This window comes from Myodes glareolus, chromosome 9, assembly GCF_982192425.1.
Source record: "Myodes glareolus chromosome 9, mMyoGla1.1, whole genome shotgun sequence".
Lineage (NCBI taxonomy): Eukaryota > Metazoa > Chordata > Mammalia > Rodentia > Cricetidae > Myodes > Myodes glareolus.
This window is the reverse complement of record NC_142034.1, coordinates 18011805-18037971: the sequence shown is the minus strand read 5'-3', so window position 1 is coordinate 18037971 and position 26167 is coordinate 18011805. Positions and strand designations below refer to the sequence as shown.

Below are 26167 nucleotides of genomic sequence, written 5' to 3'. Positions count from 1 at the left end.
CAGCTCCTAACTGTCTGTAACTCCATTTCCAGGAGACTCAACACCCATGGCAAAAATAACAATGCACATAAAATTAAAATATATACATACAGCACCAAGCAGTGGTGGCGCACACCTTGAATCCCAGCACTAGGAAGACAGAGGCAGGTGGATCTCTGTGAGTTTAAGGCCAATCTGGTCTATAGAGTGAGAACTAGTATAAGCCCCAAAGCTACAGAGAAACCCTATCTTGAAAAACAAAAACCAAACCAAACAACAACAAAAAAACCTATGTAGTTAATATAAATAATAAATATAAGGTATGTATACACACATTCCCACCCTAAGTGTATAAACAGAGGTTAGAAAAGGGCCTCAGACTGCCTCCTCTATGGTTCTTTACCTTATTTTCATAAATCAGTCCCACACTGAACCAGAAGTTCATTTTTTTGCTAGGCTGGCGGGCAGTGAGCTCTCTGGATCCTCCTGCCTCTATCTCTTAGTGTTGGGGTTATGGGCATGCCTGATCATGCCCAGGTACTCATGCCTCACAAGCAAGCACTCAGGACTGAGCTACCTCTCCAGTCATCCACCTTACTTTTTAAAGACAGTCTCTACTAAACCTGAAGTTCACAGTTTTGGTTTGGCTGGCTGGCAGGAGAGGATCCAGGACCTGCCTGTCTCCACCCAACATTAGGGTTAGAAGCACATGTGGACACACCCTACTTTTATGTGGGTGCCGGGAATCAATTTGAACCCAAGCCCTTTTGCTTTCACAGCAAGAACCTATACCTGCTGAGCCACCTCCTCAGCTGTGCCCCACTCAGTAAAATTTCTTTTAAAAACAATGACATCGGGAGGAAGGATGAATATGGGATCAGGGAAGAATATATTTCAACTAAGGGAGTCATTTTAGAGTTTACAGGAAACTTGATTATATATGGGATCCCAGGTCCAAGGAGAGATCCCCAGATTGTTCTCTGGACAGAGAAGAGGGTGCCTGAACTGGCCTTGGCCCATAACCATACTGATGAATATTTTGCTTATCACCATAGATCCTTCATCTGGCGTTGGATGGCGATACAGACGGAGACCCACATTGGAGCACCGGACTGAGCCCCCCAAGATCCAAATGAGGAGCAGAAGGAGGAAGAAAATGACGAAGGACTGCGAGGGATGCTATCACCCACTGATACAAGGGGTCGGATCTAATGAGAGTTTACCAAGGCCAGTTGGACTGCGACTGAACGAGCACGTGATCCAACCAGATTCTCTGAATGTGGCCGGATTCTCTGAATGTGGCTGGCCTGGAGTCTTTCTGAGAAGCCATTGACAATGACACTGGGACTAGTTTCCTCTGCATATACTGGATTTTTGGGATCCAGTCTGTTTGGATACTCACCTTCCTGGACCTGGAGGGAGGGGGGAGGAACTTGAACTTCCCACAGGGCAGGAAACCCTGACTGCCCTTAGGGACAAAGAGGGAGGAGGAGAGGAAGGGGGGGAGTGGGAGGGCGTTGGGAAGAGGGGCGTAAATGGAAACTTTTATAATTTAATAAAATTACTTTCAAAAAAAAAATAAAAACAATGACATCTAGGTACAGTGATTATCATTTCAGCCATTTGGAAGGCTGAGGTAAGACGATTACTTGAGTCTAGTGAGGCTAGCCTAGAAAACAGAAAGACTTCCAGAGAGGAAACTGCGGTCAGAATGTGAAATAAATGAATATTTAAAAAAATAAAGATGAAACAGTTTTCTGATATGCAGAAGAGAAAAAATTCATTACCGTGACACATTACAGGGGATGAGATGACTTTTTTAATGTTTAAACACTGATATATTGTGGGGGTTATGATATATATGGATACAAAACAGTTATAATATTCCCTGAGAGCATCAAAATGAACTGTTGTTAAGGGTTTCCCACTCGAAGGCACATTTGATACATTAAAATATACACCATAAAGATGTCTTTGAAAAGAGAAAGCTGCTAAGAAGTACTTGGTTGCTAATATGGCAGTAGTCAGTTGAGTTTCTCTTAATGCCCAGAACCCATCTGTGACTGGTTATCTGGAAAATGGGGTCTCCACAGCTGTAATCAAGTGAAGATGAGGTCATAAAGGTGGGTACTGACTCATCCAGTATGACTGACGTCCTTACAGGAAGGGAAATCTAGATACAGACACGGTCTTGTCAAGACAAAGGAAGACATGAACTATGCTGTCACAACCCAAGGGTAAGGAAAGATCTTCCCTATAGACTTTGGTGGGGAAATGTTCCTCCCAATACCTGATTTCAAACTTACACGTTTTAAAGCTGGAGAGATTGTTAGCAACATGAGAAGCAGGAAAAAGAAAAAGGGAAAAGGAAGAGAATAAATTTGGTTTAAGATACCCAGTTTGAGAAACAGAGTGAGTAACACCAAGTCAAAATGCTTTAGATGACAAGTATTTCAGAAATCTGAATTCAAAAATGAATTCAGAAATTCGGATTTTGAAATATTTATATAAAAATTCTTACTAGTTAAGCATTCCTGATTTAAAATGATAATATCTGAACTACTCCAAAATCTGAAGCCTTTTATGTAGCACTGGTGTTCAAGATCTTGTATTCTAGAGAAGTTTGGATTCTCAGGTCAGGGGCTCAGTCTGTGTACTTCATTACTTGTAGCTTGGGAAAGTGACCTTGCCAGGACTCAGGAGGCTGAGGCAGGAGGTCTGCTGCCGGATCAAAGCCAGTGTGGGATTCATAGTGAGTTTCTGATCTAGGGTCACATATCAAAAAACAAAAAGGGAAAAACCAAACAACAAGAAAAAACCAGTAACAACTGCCTGCCCTGCAAAATAAAAAAATCCCAAATCCTACCACTCAAATAATTCTTATAACAGGACCCCTGGCAACCACAGACTGCAAGTTGCTACTCCTCATTATAAGCACCACTTCAACATTACAGGGACAGTGATTTCTTTTAGATAGTCAAGACTGTAATCAGTGACAAATTTGATTTTATGACCCGGGTACTGAAATAAATAATGGGAGGAGAATAAAATCTGATTTGCCATGCGTGGTGGCAGACATCTTTACCCAGCACTTGGGAGGCAGAGGTAGCCAGATCTCAGCCTGGTCAACATACTGAGTTCTAGGACAGCCAAGGAGTAAAGAATATAGAGACTCTGTCTTAAAAACAAAACAAGCAAAAACTAACAAACAAACAAAAACTTTAAAGAAATAGACATCGTAATAAATACCTTGTTTGTGGGCCAGAACTTTGTGTTTGTGCGACAAGAATTGGAGTGACCTCTCGACTATTTCCACTCTGTGAGAAGACAGACTTCGTTCCAGTTTGACCCATTCTGGCAACAGACTGTAAAACACAAAAAGTCTAAGGTTTGTGATTATAGATTGCACTGTAAGCGATAAAAGACTCTATGATGTTCCTATCTGCATCTCCTCAATGAAAACAGCTCAGAATATGTGTCATCTTAAAACAATCACTACTATCACTACATTGTGTTAAAAGACAGCTATTTGCCTTAATATTTAGGAATTAATTTGCTATATATAAAGAAAATGATACACACAAGATTTATACTTTTCCTTTTGTATTTAGTAACAGAATTAAATAGGAGTATGAGGAGATTAAAAAAATTACCTGGTGCTTTTCTAAATTCTAAAGACACCATTTCTTTCTAGTTTCTCTCATGTTTCACTTATTGCTTTCTGCTTGCTTGGAAGGGGAAGAAAACGGTCTCTGTTTGCCTCATCTGACATAATTGTTCAATGTGATAGAAACAAACCTTAACATAGTTAAGAAATGAACTAGATGTATGTGTGTGATGTATCTGGAAGGCTGTGACAATAACATTCTTTTACAGTTTGGTAACTCTAAGGAAAGTATAATTATAAAGTCTGATTCTCTCTGAAATAGAGACTGGAATTTTAAAAAAGTTCTTTATCCAAACTACATTTTACACAGAAAATACCTTTTTTGTAGGGGCTCCGGTGGACGGCACGTCAATTACAGAAGGTGTGTTAGTGTAGTTTTGTAAATAGGATCCATCTCCAGGACTTGGGGTTTCTAATGGCAAAATCCCAAAACTGAGAAGAGGTTGAAATCAAGGTGTCAAAAAGTCATCAAGGCATATATAAAGCAGCAGTATACTTAAATTAGAAGGTCTAAAAGGAAGAGAATGGCAAATCAGTCTTGGGGCAGTGAGGATCTGAGGGGCAGATTTAAAAATGAGCTGTGAATGTAGAGTACTCCACCCACCAGAACTAAAAAAGGACAAGGACCTAAATTGAACAATAGCTACTGATCTTAGAAATGGACTGCCTTTATCAAAGTTAAGATTCAAATGACAAAAATAAATTCCAATTCTTGGAACAATGGAGACAATGTCCTAGAAATTACTGGTAATTACCTAATAACTATTGATATAGTTACCCACTGGTCTCTGTAGACGGCGTAATCAATCTCCTAGTCATGCTATTTCAATACCTTCCTGGCCTTCTATTCTTTTGCGAGTTTTGTTTCATAGTTCTCAATATGTAGCCTTTGTGACAGGCTATTGTATACATACATATACCATACAGTTTTTAATAATTTTGACAACATATTTTAAAAAATAAGTGTCAATTTTTTTCTAAGTTTTAGAAAAAAGGAACTGATAACATTGCCATAACTATATCATAAACAATATTTCAATTTTTACTGCTATCTGCAGATGCACAACCATAAATAGTATTTTTAATACATAAACTAATTGGGTCACATTTTAAACACCTTTTTCCTCTGCTTTATTTTGAGAAAGGGCATTACATGCCATAGGCTTCTAAGTTGTAGCTGAAGAGAACTTTGAACTTGTGATTTTCCTGCTTCTACTTCCCAAGTACTAACTAGGATTACATGGCATTGAAGCCTTGCACACTTACACAGTGAGGATCAAACCCAAGGTTTTGTGTCCATTATGCAAGCAATCTATCAACTGAGCTACAATATCAGCCCTCATACTTAAAAAATTTTATACATGTATTTCTTCAGAATGCCACTTTCTCACACTGATTTAGGTAAGATGCTGTTTATATTAACTTGCATTATAATTCAAAGATTATTTATATTAGAAAACATTTTAAAATATCTTGTGTGACTTACCTCGGAGTTAATGGGCTAAGAGCAGTTGGTCCTCCTAATAAACTTCGACCAGTTTTTGGTTTATTTTGAACCTGTTTAGATAATATTGAAGTACCCGTTCCAAGGGGGACGTTATCTGGTGAAATTACAGCTGAATCAATGTAAGACACGGAGGAATCTGTATTCAAGGAGTACTTTGAATTGGAAGATTCTAAGTTCAGTCTGTTTAACTCCTGAAACAGAAATTTTTGCCCATGTCACTTATGATGTGCTGTTTAGTTCCCATCATTCTGCTGGGTTTCAGAATATTCTGAACATGAGAAGGATACACTTACGATTGTGTCCTGGGGTGTTTCTGTAAGGACTGTCTCAGGCTGTCTGTGAGATAAACTGTGGTTAGATACTAGAGTTGTACAAGTGTTGGGCAAACAGCTGCTAAAATTCTGTATAGATGTTAATTTAAATGTTTGGTCAGGATCTGGCTTTTCACCTGTGAAGACCAAGAGACAAAAACAAAACAACAACAACAAAAAACACCAAAAATTTGCCTCTGAGGGATCTCTTTTCAAGTATGCATAATTAGACAGAAATAAAGCCGTATTTAGAGTTTCAAAATTCTCCTGTCCATTTAAGCTAATCAATCTTACCCCCCAAAGCACAAGCATTAATTTATTGTGGAAGTTAACCCTTAAAGATGTAAATTTGGAAAATAAATTACAAATTTTAAATATCATAAATCAGAGCCAGTAAGATGGCTCAGAGGCTAAATTAAAGGTTGGCTGTCCAACCTGAAACCCAAGTTAAATCTCTAAGACATACATGATGAGAGAACTGACCCCTGAAGTTGTCATATGTGCTATGTAGCACATGCACCCAATTCACATATACACACCACATGCAGAAATTTTGTTATTTTTTTCCTTATAAAGAAAGTGACTTTGTCTAGTATTATATTATATACACAGTATCATATATTCTGGAGAACACATACATTTAAGGTAGACTGGACAAAGAGAAAATATGAATGATTCTAAAGAAGGGCTGCTTTTTGAGACAGGGCTTCCTGCAAGCGAGCTGGTCGCACAGAGCTGGCCTTAAACTTAGATGTGTTTCCATCTCTGGATCTCTAATATTGGGATTACAGACATAAGCTATCACTCTGGGATTTAACCTATTATTTTTAATTTAATGACCCTTATCTTGCAAAATAGTTTCTTGTAGCTAAACAATTACAAGTTTTCAAATTAAAAAAAAAAACTGGTAGGAAAACATTGCTTGAAAAGAGAAAAAAAAAAATAAAAAAGAAAGAGGAATCCTGTCCCCATCTCCATAAGCTTACCTATTTCACATAATGATTCAAAGGGAGACCAGAGAAAAGGATTTAAACTAAGGCTCTTTTGGTAACATTCTGATCCTTTGGCAAGCCGATCTGTCTTGCTGTGGAGAGAAACAACAAATTAAACTATAAACCCCAAAGCTTTTCTTATAATTTTTGATATAAAAAATCAGATCACTCTTATATGTTCTTACAGCATTCTTTTCGAGGCTTCCCTAAGTTCTTAATTTTTCTTGCTCTCTGAGATTGTGTCATGTAGCTCCAATTAGCCTCAAATTCATTCTTCCTGTCTCAGATGACAGGGTTCTATTACTGTGCTCTGTTCTCACTGCATTCTCAGACTTTTAATTCGTTGACAGATAAAAGACAAGACCGGGTATGGTGAAACATACATGCTTCTAATCCCAGCACTTGGAGGCAGTTAAGAGGATCTTTATGAGTTTAAGACAGTCTGGTCTACTAGTGAATTAAAGGCCAATCAATGGCTACACAGTGACTGACAAGAAATATAGAAAGGAGACAGCCAATGCTTCAGTTTTTTACTTGTTTATATAACATTCCAAAGGTAGTTTTGAAAGCAATTTACATGATTTGAATACAAAAATTTAAATGATCAGATTTCTTTTGTGTGTGTGTTTTCAAGACAGGGTTTCTCTTTGTAGCACTAGACATCCTGGAACTTGCTCTGTGGAGACAAGTTTTATTTTTCATTTATGTATTTATTTATTTTCATAACCCTGATTGTTCTGTAACTCACTTTGTAGAGCCAAACCAGGCTGGGTTTAAACTCACAGAGGTTCGTCCGCCTGCCTCCCAAGTACTGGGATTAGAGGTGTGTGCCATGTAATGAAGAAGGTGACAGATGCTAATCAGGTATAGAAAAAATTAGTGTTGAAGTCCTAGAATCAATTATACCCTGATCACTCTGGGAAGTATCAGAGTAGCCCAACTGTGTCTTAACCTTTAAAAATGGAGAAAAGGAGGGGTCAGTAGTTAAGATTCCTTTCAGTTTAAAAAATAAACAAGACACATAAGCAAAACAAACAAAAACACACACACAAAAATAACAACAACAACAACCCAAAAATCTCTACTTGGTTCAAGGTTCAAATCCTTACTATCTACTGGGTACAGGGAAGGGAGTAATGGGGGCTGGGAGATCAAGCTACAGCAATTCTAACTTTTGTTGTTTTTGGAGACAGGATCTCCTGTAGCCAAAGCTGGCCTCAAATTCTATATAGCTGATGATGATCTTGATGCCTGATCTTCAAGCCTCTACCTCCCAAATACTGGGAGGTGACAGACATGTTCCACTACACCCAGCTTTACTCAAAAACCCTAAGGTTTTAAAAAGACCAGATAGTATGAAACCAAAAATTTTCAAAGGAACCTCTTCAAGCAATGGTTGAACTACCCTTGCACAGAGGTAGTCTAAGAATATCGGAAAATAGACATTTACATTATGATTCATAATAGCAAAATTACAGCCATGAAGTAGCAACCAAAGTGATTTTATGGTTGGGGTATCATTACTATATGAGGGTCACAGCATTATGAAGGTTGAGAGCCACTGTCCTTAAGTAAAACTATGGGATAAAATACACTGTTTAATGTGCAGATTGTCAGTCTAACATTAGAGAAACGTAAAAAACTCTGTGGAGAAGTCTCACTTCTAAGTCTTCAAGCAAGCATATAACAGCATAAATTTAAGAAGATAAGAATGTGGCCTAGGGGTGGGGTGGGGACTCATGGTAAAAGAGTCACTTAGCCCAGCACTGAGAGGAAAAGGAAGTATTGTTCATAAAAACAATAAACATGGACAAAGACAGGAGGAACATGAGGCATAAAAATCATACCTAATACCATTCAATAAATAAAGCAAAATATAATTGTCAGAAGACTGACTAAATCACCTACCAAAATATAGAAATAACTTAAAAATAGGAAATGAAGAAAAGGCACATAAAGGCCATTTTATGAAATCAATAAAGTTAAAAGTAGCAAATTAACTCATGGATATTTTCAACATAAGCTTAAGAAAACAAAAACACAGGGGCTGTGGAGTTGGCTCCGGGTATAAGAATGCTCACTGAATGGGGCTGGAGAGATGGCTCAGTGGTTAAGAGCACTGACTGCTCTTCCAGAGGACCTGGATTCAATTCCCAGCACCCACATGGCAGCTCATAACTGTCTGTCACTCCAGTTCCAAGGGATTTGACACCTTCACACCAATGCACATAAAATGACTCTAAATAAAATATTAAAAAAAAAAGACTGCTCACTGAACAAGCACAATGACCTGAGTTCAGCACTCATGTTTAAAAGCTGGGTATGACCATAAGTGAGTCTGTAACCTCAGTGTTGTGGGATCTGGTGACTGCAAGGATGAGTTTTCGGCAGGGAAAGAAACCCTGATTCACAGAAGTAAGGTAGAGTGATGTAGTAGTATAACCAATATCCCCCTCTGGCCTCAGTGCACACATGTTGCAAACACAGAATAAATAAGTTATTTTAAAAAATGTTAAAGGAAAGAGCCAGAGAGACCTCAATATCTGAGGGCTGACTTAAGCTTCTGTGACTATCCATCCCTTCTAACTTGCTTTCAGCAATTCTAAAGTAAGGATACCTTTCTATCTAACTTAATCACATTTAAAAAATATTTCTGTTTCCCTTAAGATTTTTACTTTTTTCAACCCCCACTCATAATTCTGTACTGGTCCCTTCCAATAGGTTATTGCCCTCAAACATCTACTTTCCTTGAGAAGCCACCTTCTGGAAAGAAAGGATTTTTTTGCTACCAAGTCTCTTCTATTGTACATTTTACTCCCTTCCTTCCCACTCAGGGCCAAGGATGGAACCCAAGGCCTGTCGCACTATGCTGGGCAAGGACTCTGCCACTGAGCCTTTTATTCTTCCAGAAGAACCAGTAGGCTCTCACTTGAACAAAATCTTGTCTACTTTTTATCAATTTCCATCTATTGTTTTCTTTCTTCTCTATTACGAACAGGGTGGGGACTGTGAGTTTAATATTCCCAGGACCAAATACTTCTTGTGTTTAGCTGTAAAGAATGACCTCAACTTTCTTTGAATGAATGACAAAAATAATCATAGTTGCACGGTAATACCCAACTCCATTTTTAAGTAAATGAAGATATTATCTTTCCTTATTCCAGTTCGTGTTATGAATGACTTGATGTAACACTTTTACACCTGAAAATAACTCCCATATTCAACAAAATCATTTATTCTGCAAAAAAGTCATTTCAAGGTTTTTTTTCGAGACAAGAATCTCACCACGTAGCTTAGGGTGACCCAGAACTCACAACACACACCAGGTTGGCCTTGAATTCTTAGAGATTAGATTGCTTCTACCTCCCAAGTGCTGGGATTAATGATATGTGCCATCACTGACTGGCCATTTTTTTTTTTTTTTGCGGTGCGAGTAGGCTTTAATCACTTCTTTCATAATTTTAACAGATAGCATTTATTACATGCAAAATACTCCATGGGGAGTTATGAATATTTTCTATTAATCTACTCAACTTCTAAAGTACTTTTTAAAAACTGAAGGAGACTCATGTTACTATTATATAATTATAAGTTCATGCAAGCTAAAAATTCACCTCAAAGATTACTATATATTGATAGTATATCTAAGTATATACTTAGTATATAGTATAAGAAAACTTAGTCTATTACCAAAACCTACCTTGAAGTCTACAAAGAGTAGAAAGTCTAGAAAGGAGTAGAAGTAATATTTAATATCAAGAAAACAAATTTTCCTTGCTTTTTTTCAGTGACTCAAGCACACAGATGTGCTCTCTTTACCTAAGATAAGAGCTTGTAAGAGTTTTTGAGGCTACCTGGAGAGCAAAATGGGATCAGCATTGCTACTATTTAACAGATTTAATGAGGTTATGATGAGAAAGGTCAGGAACTACATGAATGAATATGCAGGAGACCCTTTCTGGTAATCTGAATCACTCTCACTTACCAATATACATGCCCCAACAATGAAAGAGTAAAGCAGGCTGAATCACCAAACTCATTGACAATATCTTCATGGCTTTTTTGCTTATTAAACACTCCACCAGATAATATTTGTTCCCCTTCTGCAAGCCTTTAAAATATAAATTAATTTTAATATCAATATAAAAGCTCTTCATAAAGATATCTTTCATTATTATTGTGAGTCTAATGACAAATATAGTGAAAAGTTAACAGTATTTTTAGAATAGTGGCAATCATGTAGTTAGAATCATTGAAAAGCTAGAAATTTATGACCTTAAATTTTCAGTCCTGTCTTTAAAATCAGAACTCATTAAAATTCAAATTTCTATATGGACAAATCGAGTCTGAGCAGCAAATGTATTACTCATATTAAAACAAACATTGTTTGCATGCTTGTATAAAGCCTGGGGTTAGAGATACCCAGCACCAGAAAAGAATTATCACCATTATAAAGAAATCTCCCACGATCAAATTAATGCCATAGTCAATGTTGTAAACATTTCAATTGTTACTCAAGAGAAAGGAACAGCAGTCAGGAGTTTGTTAGAAGAATTTTATCTAAAATTCAATAGACATATAACAAAACTAGCTAAAGAAAATTAATACTTACTTGCTGAGGTCAACACAACATTTTGCAAGCAGGTATTTACACTGTGGGGTGGTACAACTGTGTCCTTTCAAGAGTCTATATGCTTTATATGCCTTTCCTGAGCGGTAGTAACAGGTTGCCAATAAAAACAAGGCTTCTTCTGAATGTACTAAGACATTAAAAAGAAAGAAGATAAATTAGCTACTAATCAGCATATTACATAGTAGTTACTCAATAAACAAGTTTAGCCAAAAAGAAATTAAGCCTGTCATGTAATTAAAAACAATTATTAATTAAAATCTGAGTTGTGGAGAAATCAATTCTTGACAGAAAAGTTAAAGTTGGTGGCCCATATTTGTCTGTAATCTCAGCACTCAAATGGGTTGAAGCAAATAAATCACTTCAAGTTCTAGGCCAGTCAGGCTATACAGAGAAAGAAAAACAGAAAACAACAACAAAAACAAACAAAAAAACCAGTCAATTTGCTAGTTACTGATCATCTCTCTACAAGAACCAGGTAGTAGATACAATGGAGCTAATGACATTTTCTGTAAACACAGAAGAAATGTAAACAAACACTCCTACCCTTCAACAGACACCAGGAAAGCATATTATTTTAGGTAATATTTTTCTAAACAGACCTCTTATAAAGAAAAAAGGTAAATTTTACTAGGAAGGGAAAAATAAACCTTATTACTAAAGTCAAAATATTTCTGCATTAAAATGAATGGATTATTCATTTTATTATTCCTCTCTAACACTAAATTATATTCAAGATAAAGCAAAGTTTGGGGTCTAGGAGATGGTGCAGTTGCTGCCAAGCCTGAGGGCCTGTATTAAATCCCTAGAATCCACAAAGAAGAAAAACAACTCTTTCAATCAAGTTACTTTCTGACTTCCATATACGTCACAGCATATGCCATCCCATTAAAAAAAAAGTAAAAAAATTATCTGAAGAAAAAAAAAATATAGGGCATTGTTGCGCACACCTTTAATCCCAGCTCAGAGGCAGAGCTCAGGAGGCAGAGGCAGAAGGATCTCCGTGAGTTCAAGGTCAGCCTGGTCTACAAAAGAGTTCCAGGACAGCTACAAAGAGAAACCCTGTTTTGAAAAACAAACAAATAAATCAACCAACAAACAAAAGACAGGCATGGTTGCTTAGGACCAAAACCCAGAACTTGGGAGACTAAGAGTAGAGATTTGGCAGTTGAGAGTTCAAGGCCAGCCTGGGAGGGAGAGCTTGACTAAAAACAAAAATAACAGCTAGGAGATCTCAAGTCAGTAATACCAGGACCTAACTTCAATTCTTCGGACCCTAAAAAATGCTGGTACAAGCTTAGAATTCCAATACTGAGGAGGTAAAGGAAGAATTCTGGGGTTCAATGGCTAGACAGTCTAGCCTACTTGAAAAGTTTTATGCCAGAGACAGACTGTTAAAAAAAAAAAGTGCAAAAATAAAAATGCCAGGGAAACAACACCCAAGGTTGTCCTGTGGCTTCTGCACACACACCCAAACACACGGGAACATACACAAACAAGACAGAGAGGAATTAAAAAGGTAGCTGAGTAATTAAGAATATATAGTGATTTTGGCAAAGACCGGGGTTCGGTTCCCAGCACACACATTTAGGGAGGCTCACAACTTTAACTCTAGGGGATTAATAATTAATAACTCTAGGGGATAATAAAATAAGAAAAAAATTAAAGACAGAATGAATAAATCTTGATAGTCATAAAAAGTGATTTCATATATTTTATTCATTTATGGTTTTATACAAATGAATAGATCACAAACCTTCTGCATACAGTCGCTCTGCAAGGAAAACTGCGTCTCGGTAAGCATAGTGGTTTAATGCTTGCCATATAGCAGCCTGTGGACAGAGGGGAAAAGGCACATAAATACATACAGTTTATAAGTAACTTTTGGCACACAGCCTTGAACATAATACAAATATAAGTTCTTATTTGTAATTTATGTTACTTGTGTTTGTTCATGCATGTGGTGGACGTGTGTGGGGCACGGTGTAACAGGAGGTCAAAGGCTAACCTCTCTCCTACCATGCATGCCCTAGGAATCAAAATCTGGTCACCTGGCTTGGCAGCAAGTCTGTTAACTTGCTGCAGCATCTTAGCAGCCCTGGTTATTTTTATTTATTTATTTTACATGTCCGCGCAGGCACTCACAGAAGTAGGGGGTGGGGTAGATCTCTTGGAGGTGGTTATGAAACCAGATACAGGTGTTAGGAACCCTGTGGGTCCTCTGTGAGAGCAGCAAGTGCTCTTACCAAGTGAGCCATCTTTCCAGCCCACTCTTACCAATTTAAGTGATAAAACTGCAATAACCAGAGTAAATTCTAGTGTGCTAGAAAAGTTTCTCACTGTATGACTTCTAACATATCTACATTTACTCTCTCAATCCTTGCATGAACTTCTAATCTCCTACCTCTGTATATCCTTTTTCTCCACCAATAACTTCTTCATCCTCAAAACCTAGTTTAAATTAACGATCCATAAAGATTCCTTAGCCCACTCTTCCTTCTACCCTCATTCCTTTTTTGAGACAGATTTTAAATTTTTAATAATATGGTAGGAAAAAAAAGCTTCTAATTTTTTTTTAAATAGGGGCCTGGAAAGAGAGTGAGTACCTGGCTATGGATTCTCTCTCCTTCTCTCTGTATATGTATATATATGCGTATGTACATGTTTAAATGTGTCATATTTCTGTCAGCAGTTAAATTATTCCAAAATACTTTCATACAAATCAATTCAATAATGCTCAATCTCATGAAAAGAATATTTATAATACTGAATATCACACCATACTAAGGAGATTCATCATTAGGGCCAGAGCAGTGGTTCTCAACCTGTGGGTTTAAGTAGTTATGAAGTAGCAAGGAAATAATTTTATGGTTGGTGGTCACCATAGCATGAGGAACTGTAAAGGGTCACAGCATTACAAGGGTGAGAACCACTTCAATAGAGGGTTTTCTACTGCTAGGGAAATAAAGATGGGATGAGGAAAAAAAAATCGTAAGGTCACTAAACAAAAACAGGATCTGATAGAAAGGTTTGCTGGATTACTCTAGGATTCTGCAACCATTAAAGCCAGTTTAAAAAGCACCAAACATATGCCATGCAAAACATCTAGAACCCTCATAAAATGTTCCACCATATTTGCTGCTAATTTACCCACATGCTATTAGGCAAGGAATCTATTCCTTCTTATGTATTTGTCTGTAGTATATATCAACACACTTATCTACTTAGAGCACAACAATAATAAATACTAAGTGTCCAAATATTTTTGTTTTTTAATATTTTTAAATTTGCAGACTCTGGCAAGATTTATTATTGCTCATCTTTAGCCCACTCTTCCCTCTACATCCCTCCTTTTATTAAGACAAGGTCTCACTATGCAGTCCTGCCTGGCCTTGAACTCGCTATATAGAATGGCTGGTCTCAGACTGAGAGAATAACCTGAATCTGCCTCTGCCTGGGATTATAGGTGTGCACTTACCACATGAGCCATCTTTCCAGCTCAGAATCACTAATTTAAGTGTTAAAACTGCAATACCCATAGTAAATTCCATATTGTACTAAAGTATGACTTCCACCTCCCCTCCCCCCCTTTTTTTCGAGACAGGGTTTTTCTGTGGCTTTGGAGCCTGTCCTGGAGCTCTTGCAGACCAGGCTGGCCTCGAACTCACAGAGATCAGCCTGTTTCTGCCTCTAGAGTGCTGGGATAAAAGGTGTGTGCCACCACCGCCCGGCTGACTTTCACTTCTTAAATACATTCTTTTGAAAATCTTGTGGAAACTACAGAGCTTCCCAGATAAAGGCATATATAATAAAACCTGCATGTTTTGAAAATCTGGTGTATATCTGAGGTTTGTTATAATTTAAATATATACTGAAAGTTGCATACATTCTGAGACTCGTAAATACTCTTGTCCTATAAGAAGCATTGATATAGCAGATAGGAACCAAGTTATGTGTGTGTAATAGACTCTCAATATATATTTGTAGAACTGATTTAAATGTTTTTAGATTTATTCATTTATTTTTGTGCAGGGGGGTTTACTTTCATGTATGTCTGTATACCACATGCATGCCTGGTACCCAAGGAGGTCGGAACAGGGTGCTGGATCCCTTCAACTGAAGTTTCGGATGGACCTGGTCTTCTGCAAGAACAAGTGCTCTTGTCCAGCCCTTTCTCTTTCGTATTTTGAAGACTACTATATTATTAGTGTCTTTAAAAAAAAAAAAAATCACATAGGCACTAAGAACAGGAAGGAAATGGCTTTTAATCATACAAAGTCACAGGTACACAAGTGAATGATTGTACTAGTGTTTCAATCAAGTTCATTCCAGATCAGAAAGGTTTTAATTGGCTGGTTAGTGAATGTAATCATAATTTGCAGAACCAATCCTAAAGAAAGAGATCTATGCCAGAGTACATGCCTTTGATCCCAGGAATTGGAAGGTAGGAAAATCTCTGGGGGGGTCTAGGCCAGCTAGGACTAAAAAAAAACCCATCTCGGGGCTGGAGAGATGGCTCAGAGGTTAAGAGCACTGACTGCTCTTCCCGAAGTCCTGAGTTCAATTCCCAGCAACCACATGGTGGCTCACAACCATCTATAACAAGATCTGGTGCCCTCTTCGGGTCTGCAAACATACATACAGACAGAACACTGTATACATAATAAATAAATAAATTTAAAAAAAGACCCTATCTCAAAATAAAACAAAATAAAAACCTTAGTCCATAACAGAATTTTCTTTCCTTAATAATTTCCCCCTAAACTGGGCGATAGTGACATGTGCCTTTAATCCCAGCACTCAGGAGGCAGAGGCAAGTGGATCACTGAGTTCAAGGCCAGCCTAGTCTACATGAGCTAGTTCTAGGATAGACTCCAAAGCTACAAAGAAAAACAAAACAAAAAACCATTTCCCCTAAAATTTCCACATATTTTTTACTGAGTCAACCTACTAGTCCAAAGCATGAAAACAAAGAGAAAAATGAGCCTCCTACTAAGACAGGGAGCAGTGCAGACCAGGCAACATTTATTTCCAGCTTGACACAGTAAGATAACAGTGACATAATGGATATAATATAGTATAATGTAATATACATAAGCTACCGCATGCAATTTCTTATTTTCAAAAAGGCCTCCTCTTGGGCTGGAGAGATGGCTCTGCGGTTAAGGGCATCGCCTGCTCTTCCAAAGGTCCTGAGTTCAATTCCCAGCAACCACATGGTGGCTCACAACCATTTGTAATGAGGTCTGGTGCCCTCTTCTGGCCTGCAGACATACACACAGACAGAACATTGCATACATAATAAACAAACAAACAAACAAATATTTTTAAAAAGGCCTCTTCTTTGATTAAATCTGATTTATTATCAATTTTAATTGAAATCCATTATGAAATGGGATGGATTTGCTTTTCACCTCTTGTTTGATTCCAGTGTCTGTCTCCTTTGGTAGCTACATGGTGTCTGTTTGACTCTGCCTATTCTCTGTATCTGTTAAGATTTCTCACCTGGCTTTACTCTGCTAGGCCGAAAGAGCTTTATTCATGAGCCAATAGAAGTAACATATATACAGAAGGACATCCCACATCAAGGATGACTAGAACTTTTGATCCTCCTGCATCCACCCTAAGAGCAGGATTACAGACACGCATGCACCACCACTACTGGTTATTCAGTGCTGGAACTGAACCAAGGACTGTGGACACTAGGCAAGCTTACTACCAGCCAAGTGACACCATCAGTCCTCAAAGTCCATTCTTGTGTGTTACAAACAGACATCAAAGACTGACTCTCCACCTTAGTTTTTGACACAGGGTTTCTCAGAGCCTGGAGTTGCCCGACTGCAGTAAACTGGCTAGCCAGCAAACCAGAGGGATCAATCATCTTATCTTTCTTTCCTATTGCTGGGATTACAGGTGTGTGCTGCTGCCTGACTTTTCATATGGATGACAGAAATTAAACTCAAGCTCTCAGGTTTGTGTGGGAAAAACCTTACCAACAAAGCCATTTCCCCAGTACCTTAAAAAAAAATAGATTACCTTTATTTTATGTGTATGAGTGTTTTGCTTACATGTACGTATGTCCACCATGTGTATGTCTGGTAACCAAGAGGTCAGAAGGGGGGCACTAGAAACCCTGGAACTGGAAGTTATGGAAGGTTATGAGTCTATATAAGTGGTGGGAAATGAACCCTGATTCTCTGTAAAAGCAACAAAAGTGCTCTTAACTCCTAAGTCATCTCTCCAACCCTTCAAAATTCATCCCTCCACCCCCGAGACAGGGTTTCTCTGTTTAACAGTTCTAGCTGTCCTGGAACTCATTCTTTAGACCATGCTGCTCTTGAACTCTGCCTTCTCAGTGCTGGGATTAAATGCTATCTACTTACTTGATTATATAATACACACACACACACACACACACACACACACACACACACACACGGCTTTCCCCCCCACTGTGCTTAAGTGTGTCTCTTTATTAAAAATATAAGACTCAAGGACTACAGATACAGTTTAGGAGTTAAGGATTGGAGTTAAAATTCCCAGCACCCACATCGAGGCTCACAGCCACTCGTAACTCCAGCTCTAGAGGCTATGACATTTCTGCTCCCCACAGGCACCTGTACTCACGTGATCACAAAGTCTCCCAACTAAGAACTGACTACATAAAACAAAACCCTAGTGAAGTACGGGAATCCCTAGCACATATCTGGTGACCGTGCAAAACAGTTTAGCTGCTGTCACTGTTATCTTTCTTCCCTCATCAAATGATTCTCCTTGGAAAGCCACACAAAGCTTATGAAATTAGTCTCTACAGAATAAAGCAAATTCTTTCTAGATATTCAAATCAATTTTGTTTTAATCGTCTTTTAAAAGCAATTTTCAACTCTATTGTCTAAAGTTAGAAAAATTCTCTACCATTCACTAAAAATTCAATGTATTTCCATTCTTCAGACTTTTTGTAGCCATGTGGTAGCTTATGCTGTAACCCAAGAACTTCACAGAAGTTCCGATCAGGAATTCAAGACTAGCCTACATAAGGGTCTGTCTCAAAACAAACAAGAAACCCTGCAGAGCTGGAAAGATGGGTTAGCTGGTAAAGTGCTTGCCTGGTAAACACAGGGACTTGAGTCTGATGGGCACAGTGGTGTAGGCTTCTAATTCCAAGGCTGAACAGGCAGAAGCTAGGAGATTCCAGGGACTCATGGACAGTCAGTAAGCCCAGCCTACAATAGTGGTTTGTCCATACATACCTGGAAGACAGTCAGGGGCTCTCTGGTCTAGAGTATCGCATGTACCTTCACATCATTCAGCACACTTATTCTGCTTACTGCTTTTGGAAACAACATTCATCCATTAAACATAACGGACAATGTACCTATCTTGATGGCCACATGATTCTGACTTTGCATGTAACAATATAATGTTAAGCAGATAAAAGCACTAAGGCTGATGACCTAAGCTGGTCTCCAGATCCCATGATGGAAGGAGAGAACCAACTTCAGAAAGCTGTCCTCTGACTCCCCATATGCATGCTCATGCACACTCAAATATACACACACAAATAAAAGATACCTAGCCAACTTAAAGTTCTTTATTTTGTTTATTAACTGCAATATCTGCGATATTCAAATTTCTACTAGCAATAAGAAATTATGAATACACTTCTTCAAAAAGTTTGATCACTCATCGGGTGATTTTGTTTTTCTTTTTTCTTTTTAATCGAAACAGGGTTTCTCTGTAGCTTTGGAACCTGTATTGGAACTTGCTCTGTAGATCAGGATGGCCTCGAGATCCGCTTGTCTCTGCCTCCGAGTGCTGGGTTGGCGTGCGCCACCACTGCCTGGATGATTTTGTTTTTCTTAAATCATACAGTTTGGAAACTTAATTTTTTTGTTTGTTTTTCGAGACAGATTTTCTTTGTGTAGCTTTGGAGCCTGTCCTGGAACTCACTCTGTAGACCAGGCTGGCCTTGAACTCAGAGATCCGCCTGCCTCTGCCTCCTGAGTGCTAGGATTGAAGGTGTGTACCATCACTGCCTGGCTGGAAGCTGAATCTTAAAAATCAAAAATATGGGTTGGTAAGCATGAACTTCAGGGCAGGTGTTTAATATGCTACAGACTAGCCAGGTGGTCATGAGGCACACCTTTAATTCCAGCACTCAGAAGGCAGAGACAGGAGGATCTCGGTAAATTTGAGGCCAGCCTGGTCTACAGAACAAGTTCCAGGACAGCCAGGGCTATACAGAGAAACCCTGTCTCGAAAAACCAAAACCAAGCAAGAACCAAACAACCCAGGATCAAGGCACATACTTTAATCCCATCGCCCAGCAAGCAGACACAGGTGGACCCAGTGAGTTTGAAGTCAATCTGTCATATATAGTGACACTCCCAAACTCATTTATTCTTTCTATCTACAGAATCATTGCTATCCAACTTACGTTTGGAAATAAAGTAGCAAAGTTTACTTTTGAGGAAGGAGGCAAAAGCATCCTTTGTAGAAAACGTAGGCTAGTAAACAAATGGTGACGACACAACTGACTTCTTCCTGCAGGTGGAGGAAACTACATTTATAGCTTTCAACTGTATAAAAATCAATTTAAAAATCATTTTTAAATTGACCTTAATTTAAAACCTGATTCATGTCCCTGTTTCAGGCATCACAATTTGCCAAGCAGTGGTTGACACACGCCTTTAATCCTAGCACCCCGGAGGCAGAGGCAGACAGATCTCTGTTGAGTTTCAGCACAGCCTGTCTACAGAGTGAGTTCCAGAACAGTCAGAGCTACAGAAAGAAACCCTGTCCTGGAAAAACCAACCAAGCAAGCAACCCATCCCAGGAACTTTGAGAAGAAAACGGAGAGAATACCCTTCAATATACTGGGGTAGGCAAGAGCTTTTAAAATATAATATCAACAGCAAAGGAACTAACTCTCAAGTATTACAAACCTACATGAAAATTCAAGTTTCTATACAGCAAAGCATACAATCAGTAGAGTTAACAGCCCACAGAATAAGAGAAAATTTTTACCAGCCACACGTCAGATGAGGGGCTAACATCTAGAATTTACAAAAAATTATAGAAATGAAATACCATAAACTACCCATTAACAAATGGACAAATAAACCGAAGAGGCAGTTTTCAAAAAGTCAGAATGGCTATCCATCACTGATAAACCTTGACAACAAATGTCAGAGAGATGTGGTGAGAAAGGAACCTTTATCCACTGTTGGTGGAGCCGCAAATTAACAGTCATTGTAGACTCAGCTATCTCACTCCTATACTCTTACTTCCACAGGGATATTTGCAGCCCAGTTTATTGTTACTTTATTCAATATAAAAAAATTACTAGAACCAACCTGGTTGTCCATCAACGAATGAACAGATAATGAAAATTTGGTATACATAAAACATGGAATACTACTCCACTCTAAAAATTTTTTTTTTAAATTGCAGGAAAATGGATGGACCTAAGTATTATTCTAAACTATCACTATTTATTTACCTAACATTATTCTAGAATATATAATACTGAGTTTACATAATTTCAGAAAAACATCTTTTCTAGTCAACAATACATGCATGCACATAAACAAATGTTCATGTAGGTTGAGCATTATATGAAGAAAAGAACAATAGGCAAAGTGTAAGGAGATGAAGAAGGACTGAAAGTGGGCAATGGATACTAGTTATGAGAGAACAAAAAGCAATTTTTTTTCTAATTTCTAATTCTGTCATGGAGTTTTTGGGTTTGGGGGTAAACAGTGCATAATATAAAATATATCTGATACTAAGATTAAAATATGTGATACACTTCAGATATTCTCCTTTGAGAACTTCAGTAGTTTGTATTCTGTAACAATCTACCAAAGAGTCACTCAGAAAACAGGACAGAAGAAATTAATTCTAACATAACTTAGCAATTATATCTTGAATGTTTACTACAATCTCATAGCCAAACTCAGGTAGATAAAGATGATTCCTCTAACATTAATCAGACCAAGTCACTTCTGAGCCTTAATCACAGGGGCTCAATAGAACCAGGAAAGCCTCGGGCAAATAATAAGATCTTGGGGCTGGAGAGATGGCTCAGTGGTTAAGAGCATTGCCTGCTCTTCCAAAGGTCCTGAGTTCAATTCCTGGCAACCACATGGTGGCTCACAACCACCTGTAATGAGGTCTGGTGCCCTCTTCTGGCCTGCAGACATACACACAGACAGAATGTTGTATACATAATAAATAAATAAATCTTTAAAAAAAAATAATAAGATCTTGTCCCAAAATAAAGAAATAAAAAGAAAAGATTTACCCAGAACATCAATCTTTTCTTAGCATCAACAAAGAGATGGGCCACCCCAAATCTGTGCTCAGGTATCAATGCCTGGTGATAAGTCACTCACTGAGGGAAGGGGATGTGGAATGGACTGTTCTCTAGCATTACAAATTAAGAGCTGACGATGAACCCAGAGCTAAACTCAGCACCCTGTCCAACAGATAGTGTAGACTTCTCCTAAAACAGCACCCAGGGCACCATTTCTTCAGATTAAAAGCCATATGGGTGAGAAGTTGCTAAACAAAATTAGGAAGCCAAACAGAGCAGCATTCTTTCCTTACTTTCCAACAAAATGTGTAAGAGACATTCCACTGAGGAAATTAATGATCTAGTCCTGGGTGTATTCAGATAAAAGATGAAACAACAGCATAAAGCTATAAATTTTTACTTGCTGTGTATTCTTTGTGTACACTGATTGTACATGCATTCATGTGCTTGAGCATTGCCAGAGGTTGATGTCAGGTGTCTTCCTCATTTGTTCTTCACCTTTAAAAACAAATAACTTTTTTAGCTGTACACTGAATACACATGTGCACACGTGTGCAGAGGCTAGAGGAAGACATGTGGTGTCCATCTCCATCCTGTTTTGCCTTCTCCTCTTGAGATAGGGTTCCTCTGATAAGCCTGGAACTTGTTGAGGCTGAGTTAGATAGCTAAGCCATAGTCGACTTTCTGCATGTTTGCTAGCAATCCAATCTCAGGTCCTCGTGCTTGTGCAGCAATTCCTCTGCTGACTGAGGCCTCTCCTAGTCTGACCATCTATTCTGATAATATCAAACTGGGTTTTTTTTGGGGGGGAGGGGTCTTGTTTTTGAAGCTTGAGGATAACTTGTACTAAGTAGAGTTTAAGAAAAAAAAATAAGTACAGGTTAGGTGAAGATTCTCACAGCTACCACAAGGAGATGGAGAAAGGCTGTGTCTTCTATGTTAAGTATGGAATAGAAATAGACAACTTGGGCTGGAGAGATGGCTCAGAGGTTAAGAGCACTGATTGTTCTTCCAGAAGTCCTGAGTTCAATTCCCAGCAACCACATGGTTGCTCACAACCACCTGTAATGAAATCTGGTGCCCTCTTCTGGCTTGCAGGCACACATGCAGACAGAATACTGTAAATAAATACATCTTTAAGAAAAGAAATAGATAACTTACTAAGGAAAGAACAGGGAAGCTGGAGAGATGACTCAGTAGTGAAAATCCTAAGGAGCTGAGTTTAGTTTACAAGACCCACATAAAGCCTCTCACAACTACCTATTGGCTTAAGTACCATGTGATCCAATGCTCTCTTCTGACCTCTAAGGGCACCTGCAAGCATATAGGGAGCATGTGCATATATAGACACAGAAATCATAAGAAAAGGAAGAACAGCTGGGTGGTGGTGGCACACACCTTAAATAGCAGCACTCAGGAGGCAGAGGTAGGCTGGTCTCTGTGAATTCGAGGCTAGCCTGGTCTATAGAGCGAGTTCCAGGACAGGCTCCAAAGTTACAGAGAAATCTTGTCTTGAAAAACCAAAAAAAGAGAAGAAAAAGCATTCCCAAGAATAAAAGTGGGTTAGTTAGCTAAGGAAGAGACCCAAAAGTGAGGCTTTTGTTAAAGAACAAAAGAAAAAAGGAGCCCCATTGCACAAACTTGCCTCAAAGTTGTTATGTAACAGAGAATGCCTTTGAACTCCTTATTTGCTTGCCTTTGTGTCTCAAGTGCTAGGATTACAGATTTATATTGTCACAACTCGCTGAAATAAAATTTTATTTGTGTAGTTTAAGACAAGTTTTCACTATATAACTTAGGCTAGCTTTAAATTCATGGTCCTGCATCCATTTTCCAAGTCCTGAGATTCCAAACATGCACCACCACACCCAGCTCAAGTATCTTAAATGTAAACTGTACTCAGATTTAAATGTGACTGCTATGAATTGTTTGGTCTTATATTTGACAAAAGAAAAAAAAAGTTGTTTTAAGGCCAGAAAAACAACAAAAAAGAAAAGCTTCATAAAAAGTAAGGTGTGAGAAAAGAAGGGAGAGGCGATGGGAGGGAGGAAGAAAGGGAAAAACTCTAAAAAAAAAAAAGTCACAAATTGTAGAATTTATTTTATACATTAGAATCTAATTTCTGTAACTCTAGTTTTTACCTATCTGATAGGTTATTTTTTATGTTTCTGCGTTTGAGACAGAGTCTCATTTTGCCCAGGCTCGTCTCAAATTTACGACACAGCTGAGGCTTTTCCCTCTACCTCCCAAGTGCTGGGATGACAAGCATGTTGCCATCATACCCAGCTCTGTAAGATGGTTCTGTATCTAGGTGGTTTTCTGACCCCACATTTAGCCATGTCTGGTGGGGGGCACTTTTGGCCTCAAAACGGAGGAGGCATCTGGTAAACAAATAGAAATGCAGTAAAACACTCCTTGATACACACATAACCCACTCCACTTTCTCCAAAATGTCAATCCTGTCAAAATTAAAAACCCTGGTTCACATTACCAAGTAGCGGGCCATAATTCCAGTCTATGTATCCTATGTCTTTTCCTCCTGGTCCCAACACACTGTTTTCATTACACAGCTCTATTAAAACTGTCTTGAAGTCAGGGGTAATGGTACAAGTTCATAATCCCTGCACTCCAGAGGCAAAGAGAAGAGCATAGTAAGTTATAGGCCAGCTTGGGCTACAAAGAGGGTACAAAGTCAGTCCAAGATTCACTATTAACACACTAAATCTAAATCTTTCATCTTAAATGCAAAGTCTCCTGTAATCTGATTCTGGCTACTCAAACCCTTCTGTTTTCAGCTTCTATTCTAGTTAAATATACAGTATTTTACTGTTTCTCCCTAAATAATACTCTCATCTTTGGGCTTTTGCTCATGCCATTTCATGCCAAGAATATTCCTCCTCTCCAATTTCTTAGGTTTCAAATTCTACTTGCTCAAAAGCAAGTATTTGCTTTTTTTTCTGACCTACAAAGATCTCTCTTTCCTGAATTCCTGTATTAGTATCTATATAATCAAATGCATACTTAACATCCATTTTTCCTGTTAATCATTCTTCATGTTCTCAGGGCTAGAACCCTAAGATTAGGAATTATGTCTTTATAGTTGGTAGTTTCACAAGTTATCTCCAACTTCTTTTCTTCTAATCAGAATTCTTAAATGTCCTTTTGAATCTTCCCCCAATCCTAAGAGGCAGAAAACATTTTTTTCCCTAAGGGATTAGTTTTAGCTTTGGGAAGTTTTGAATTGTGTTTTGAGAAAGAGTCTCAAGATGCAGCCCTGACTATGTAGACCAAGCTGGCCTTGAACTAACAGAAATTTACCTGCCTCCATCTCACAAGTTTCACAAGTGCTGAGATCAAAGGCATGAGCCACAACATCCAGTTGGATTTTTCATTGTTAAAATAGTACCACCAAAATAAAATTCATGCAGTCATTTTTGATACCAACTCCAGGAAGCCCCAACCCCATGTTTCCATGGTTCTACTTCCCACATTATTTCCTGAATGTGTTTCTACCTCTACCTTTACCTACTTTCCCGTTCTACTGCTACATTAGATCCCTCTGACTCTAAGACTGCTGGCTTATCCTGATCACGGTGGTACCTCTCACAGAGCAGTCAGAGTAGGGTACTCTTTCAATCAATCTTAGATGACACTTGGGGACATCTTACCCCAAGCCAAAAGTACTTCTTCACTATTTAATAAAACTCCAAAAGAATATGTATATAAATAGTACCCAAATTATTTTGTTTTGTTTTGTTTTTTAAGATGGCCTTATGTAGCTCAGGCTGACCTTGAACTCTGCATCTTCCTGCTTCTAGTTGGAGTTTCAGAAGCAGACTAACACGCAGGGTTTTTATATCCAGTAACTCTATTGCATATTACAATCATTTTCAAAAGGCTTGTTGACAATTTCACCCGATACTTCTGTGAAGATTCACTTACAGAAACAATTGATATAGCTTTATCAATTGATACATCTATATAAAATGCCTCCCTCTTAAAGCCACAACAGAGTAGTGAAATGGCTGAGGGTAAAGATGCTTGCCACCAAGACTGACAAGATGCACCAAGATGCACACACAAGAAGCAAATGTTAAACAAAACATCCTACCAACAAAAAAACACCACCAATTTTTATCAAGTGAACTTTTAACAAGCATCCAAATAAATACTGTGGTGAATGCCTTTAATACCAGTCAGGCTACACAGTGGGACCTGTCACAAAAGAAAATTTTGCTTTGAAATAGTTAAGATTTTTTTTTTTTTGGGTAAGGACTCAAATACAAAGTAATACTTTTTCTATGAGCATTAACTTGGGGAGGAGCTTATATTTAAGTCTATTTGGCACATTCCGTTGGGTAGTCCATGTAAAATCTTTAAAGGGGGGAAAAAGTAGGAACAAACAGTTGAGCACTATTTGTGTCAACTTTTTCCTGTGCCTAGATCACCAGGAGCAAAAGAAGAAAATGCTTTCAACACTATTTTTAATTCCAATATATGGAATGTGTAATTTTTAAAACACTTATCTTAATATCGCTTCCCTTCATTCTTTGATACCAGGTCTTTCTCATCTTCAACAGTATTCCTGCTTGAAGTTAGCTCATTTTTCCCACTGTCTGAGTACCCCTTTAACTGCTCTTTTGTTGTTAGCTTGGGGTTTTGTTTGGTTTTTTTTAGACTGCGTCTCACTCAGGCAGCCCATCTTGGCCTTGAACTTACTCAGTAGCTGAGGATAACCTTGAACTCCTGACCTCCTGCCTCTA

The 26167-nt window shown here is 38.3% G+C and overlaps 1 protein-coding gene across 8 annotated transcripts in view; it reads right to left on the bottom strand.

Annotated features, from left to right (window-relative positions):
• Positions 1-26167, bottom strand: part of Cdc27 (cell division cycle 27) — a 56540-nt gene that overhangs the window by 28608 nt on the left and 1765 nt on the right. For 4 of the 8 annotated variants that reach the window (XM_048445919.3, XM_048445918.3, XM_048445922.3 and 1 more), the window contains exons 2-9: positions 12843-12918; positions 11069-11216; positions 10442-10567; positions 6451-6548; positions 5447-5601; positions 5133-5344; positions 3964-4078; positions 3229-3362 (exon numbers count right to left, since the gene is read on the bottom strand). In XM_048445919.3, coding sequence (XP_048301876.1) covers positions 3229-3362; positions 3964-4078; positions 5133-5344; positions 5447-5601; positions 6451-6548; positions 10442-10567; positions 11069-11216; positions 12843-12918 — 1064 coding nt within the window. The remainder of the gene's footprint in view (positions 1-3228; positions 3363-3963; positions 4079-5132; positions 5345-5446; positions 5602-6450; positions 6549-10441; positions 10568-11068; positions 11217-12842; positions 12919-26167) is intronic. The other 4 variants (XM_048445921.3, XM_048445920.3, XM_048445926.3 and 1 more) reach the window with 1 other exon arrangement.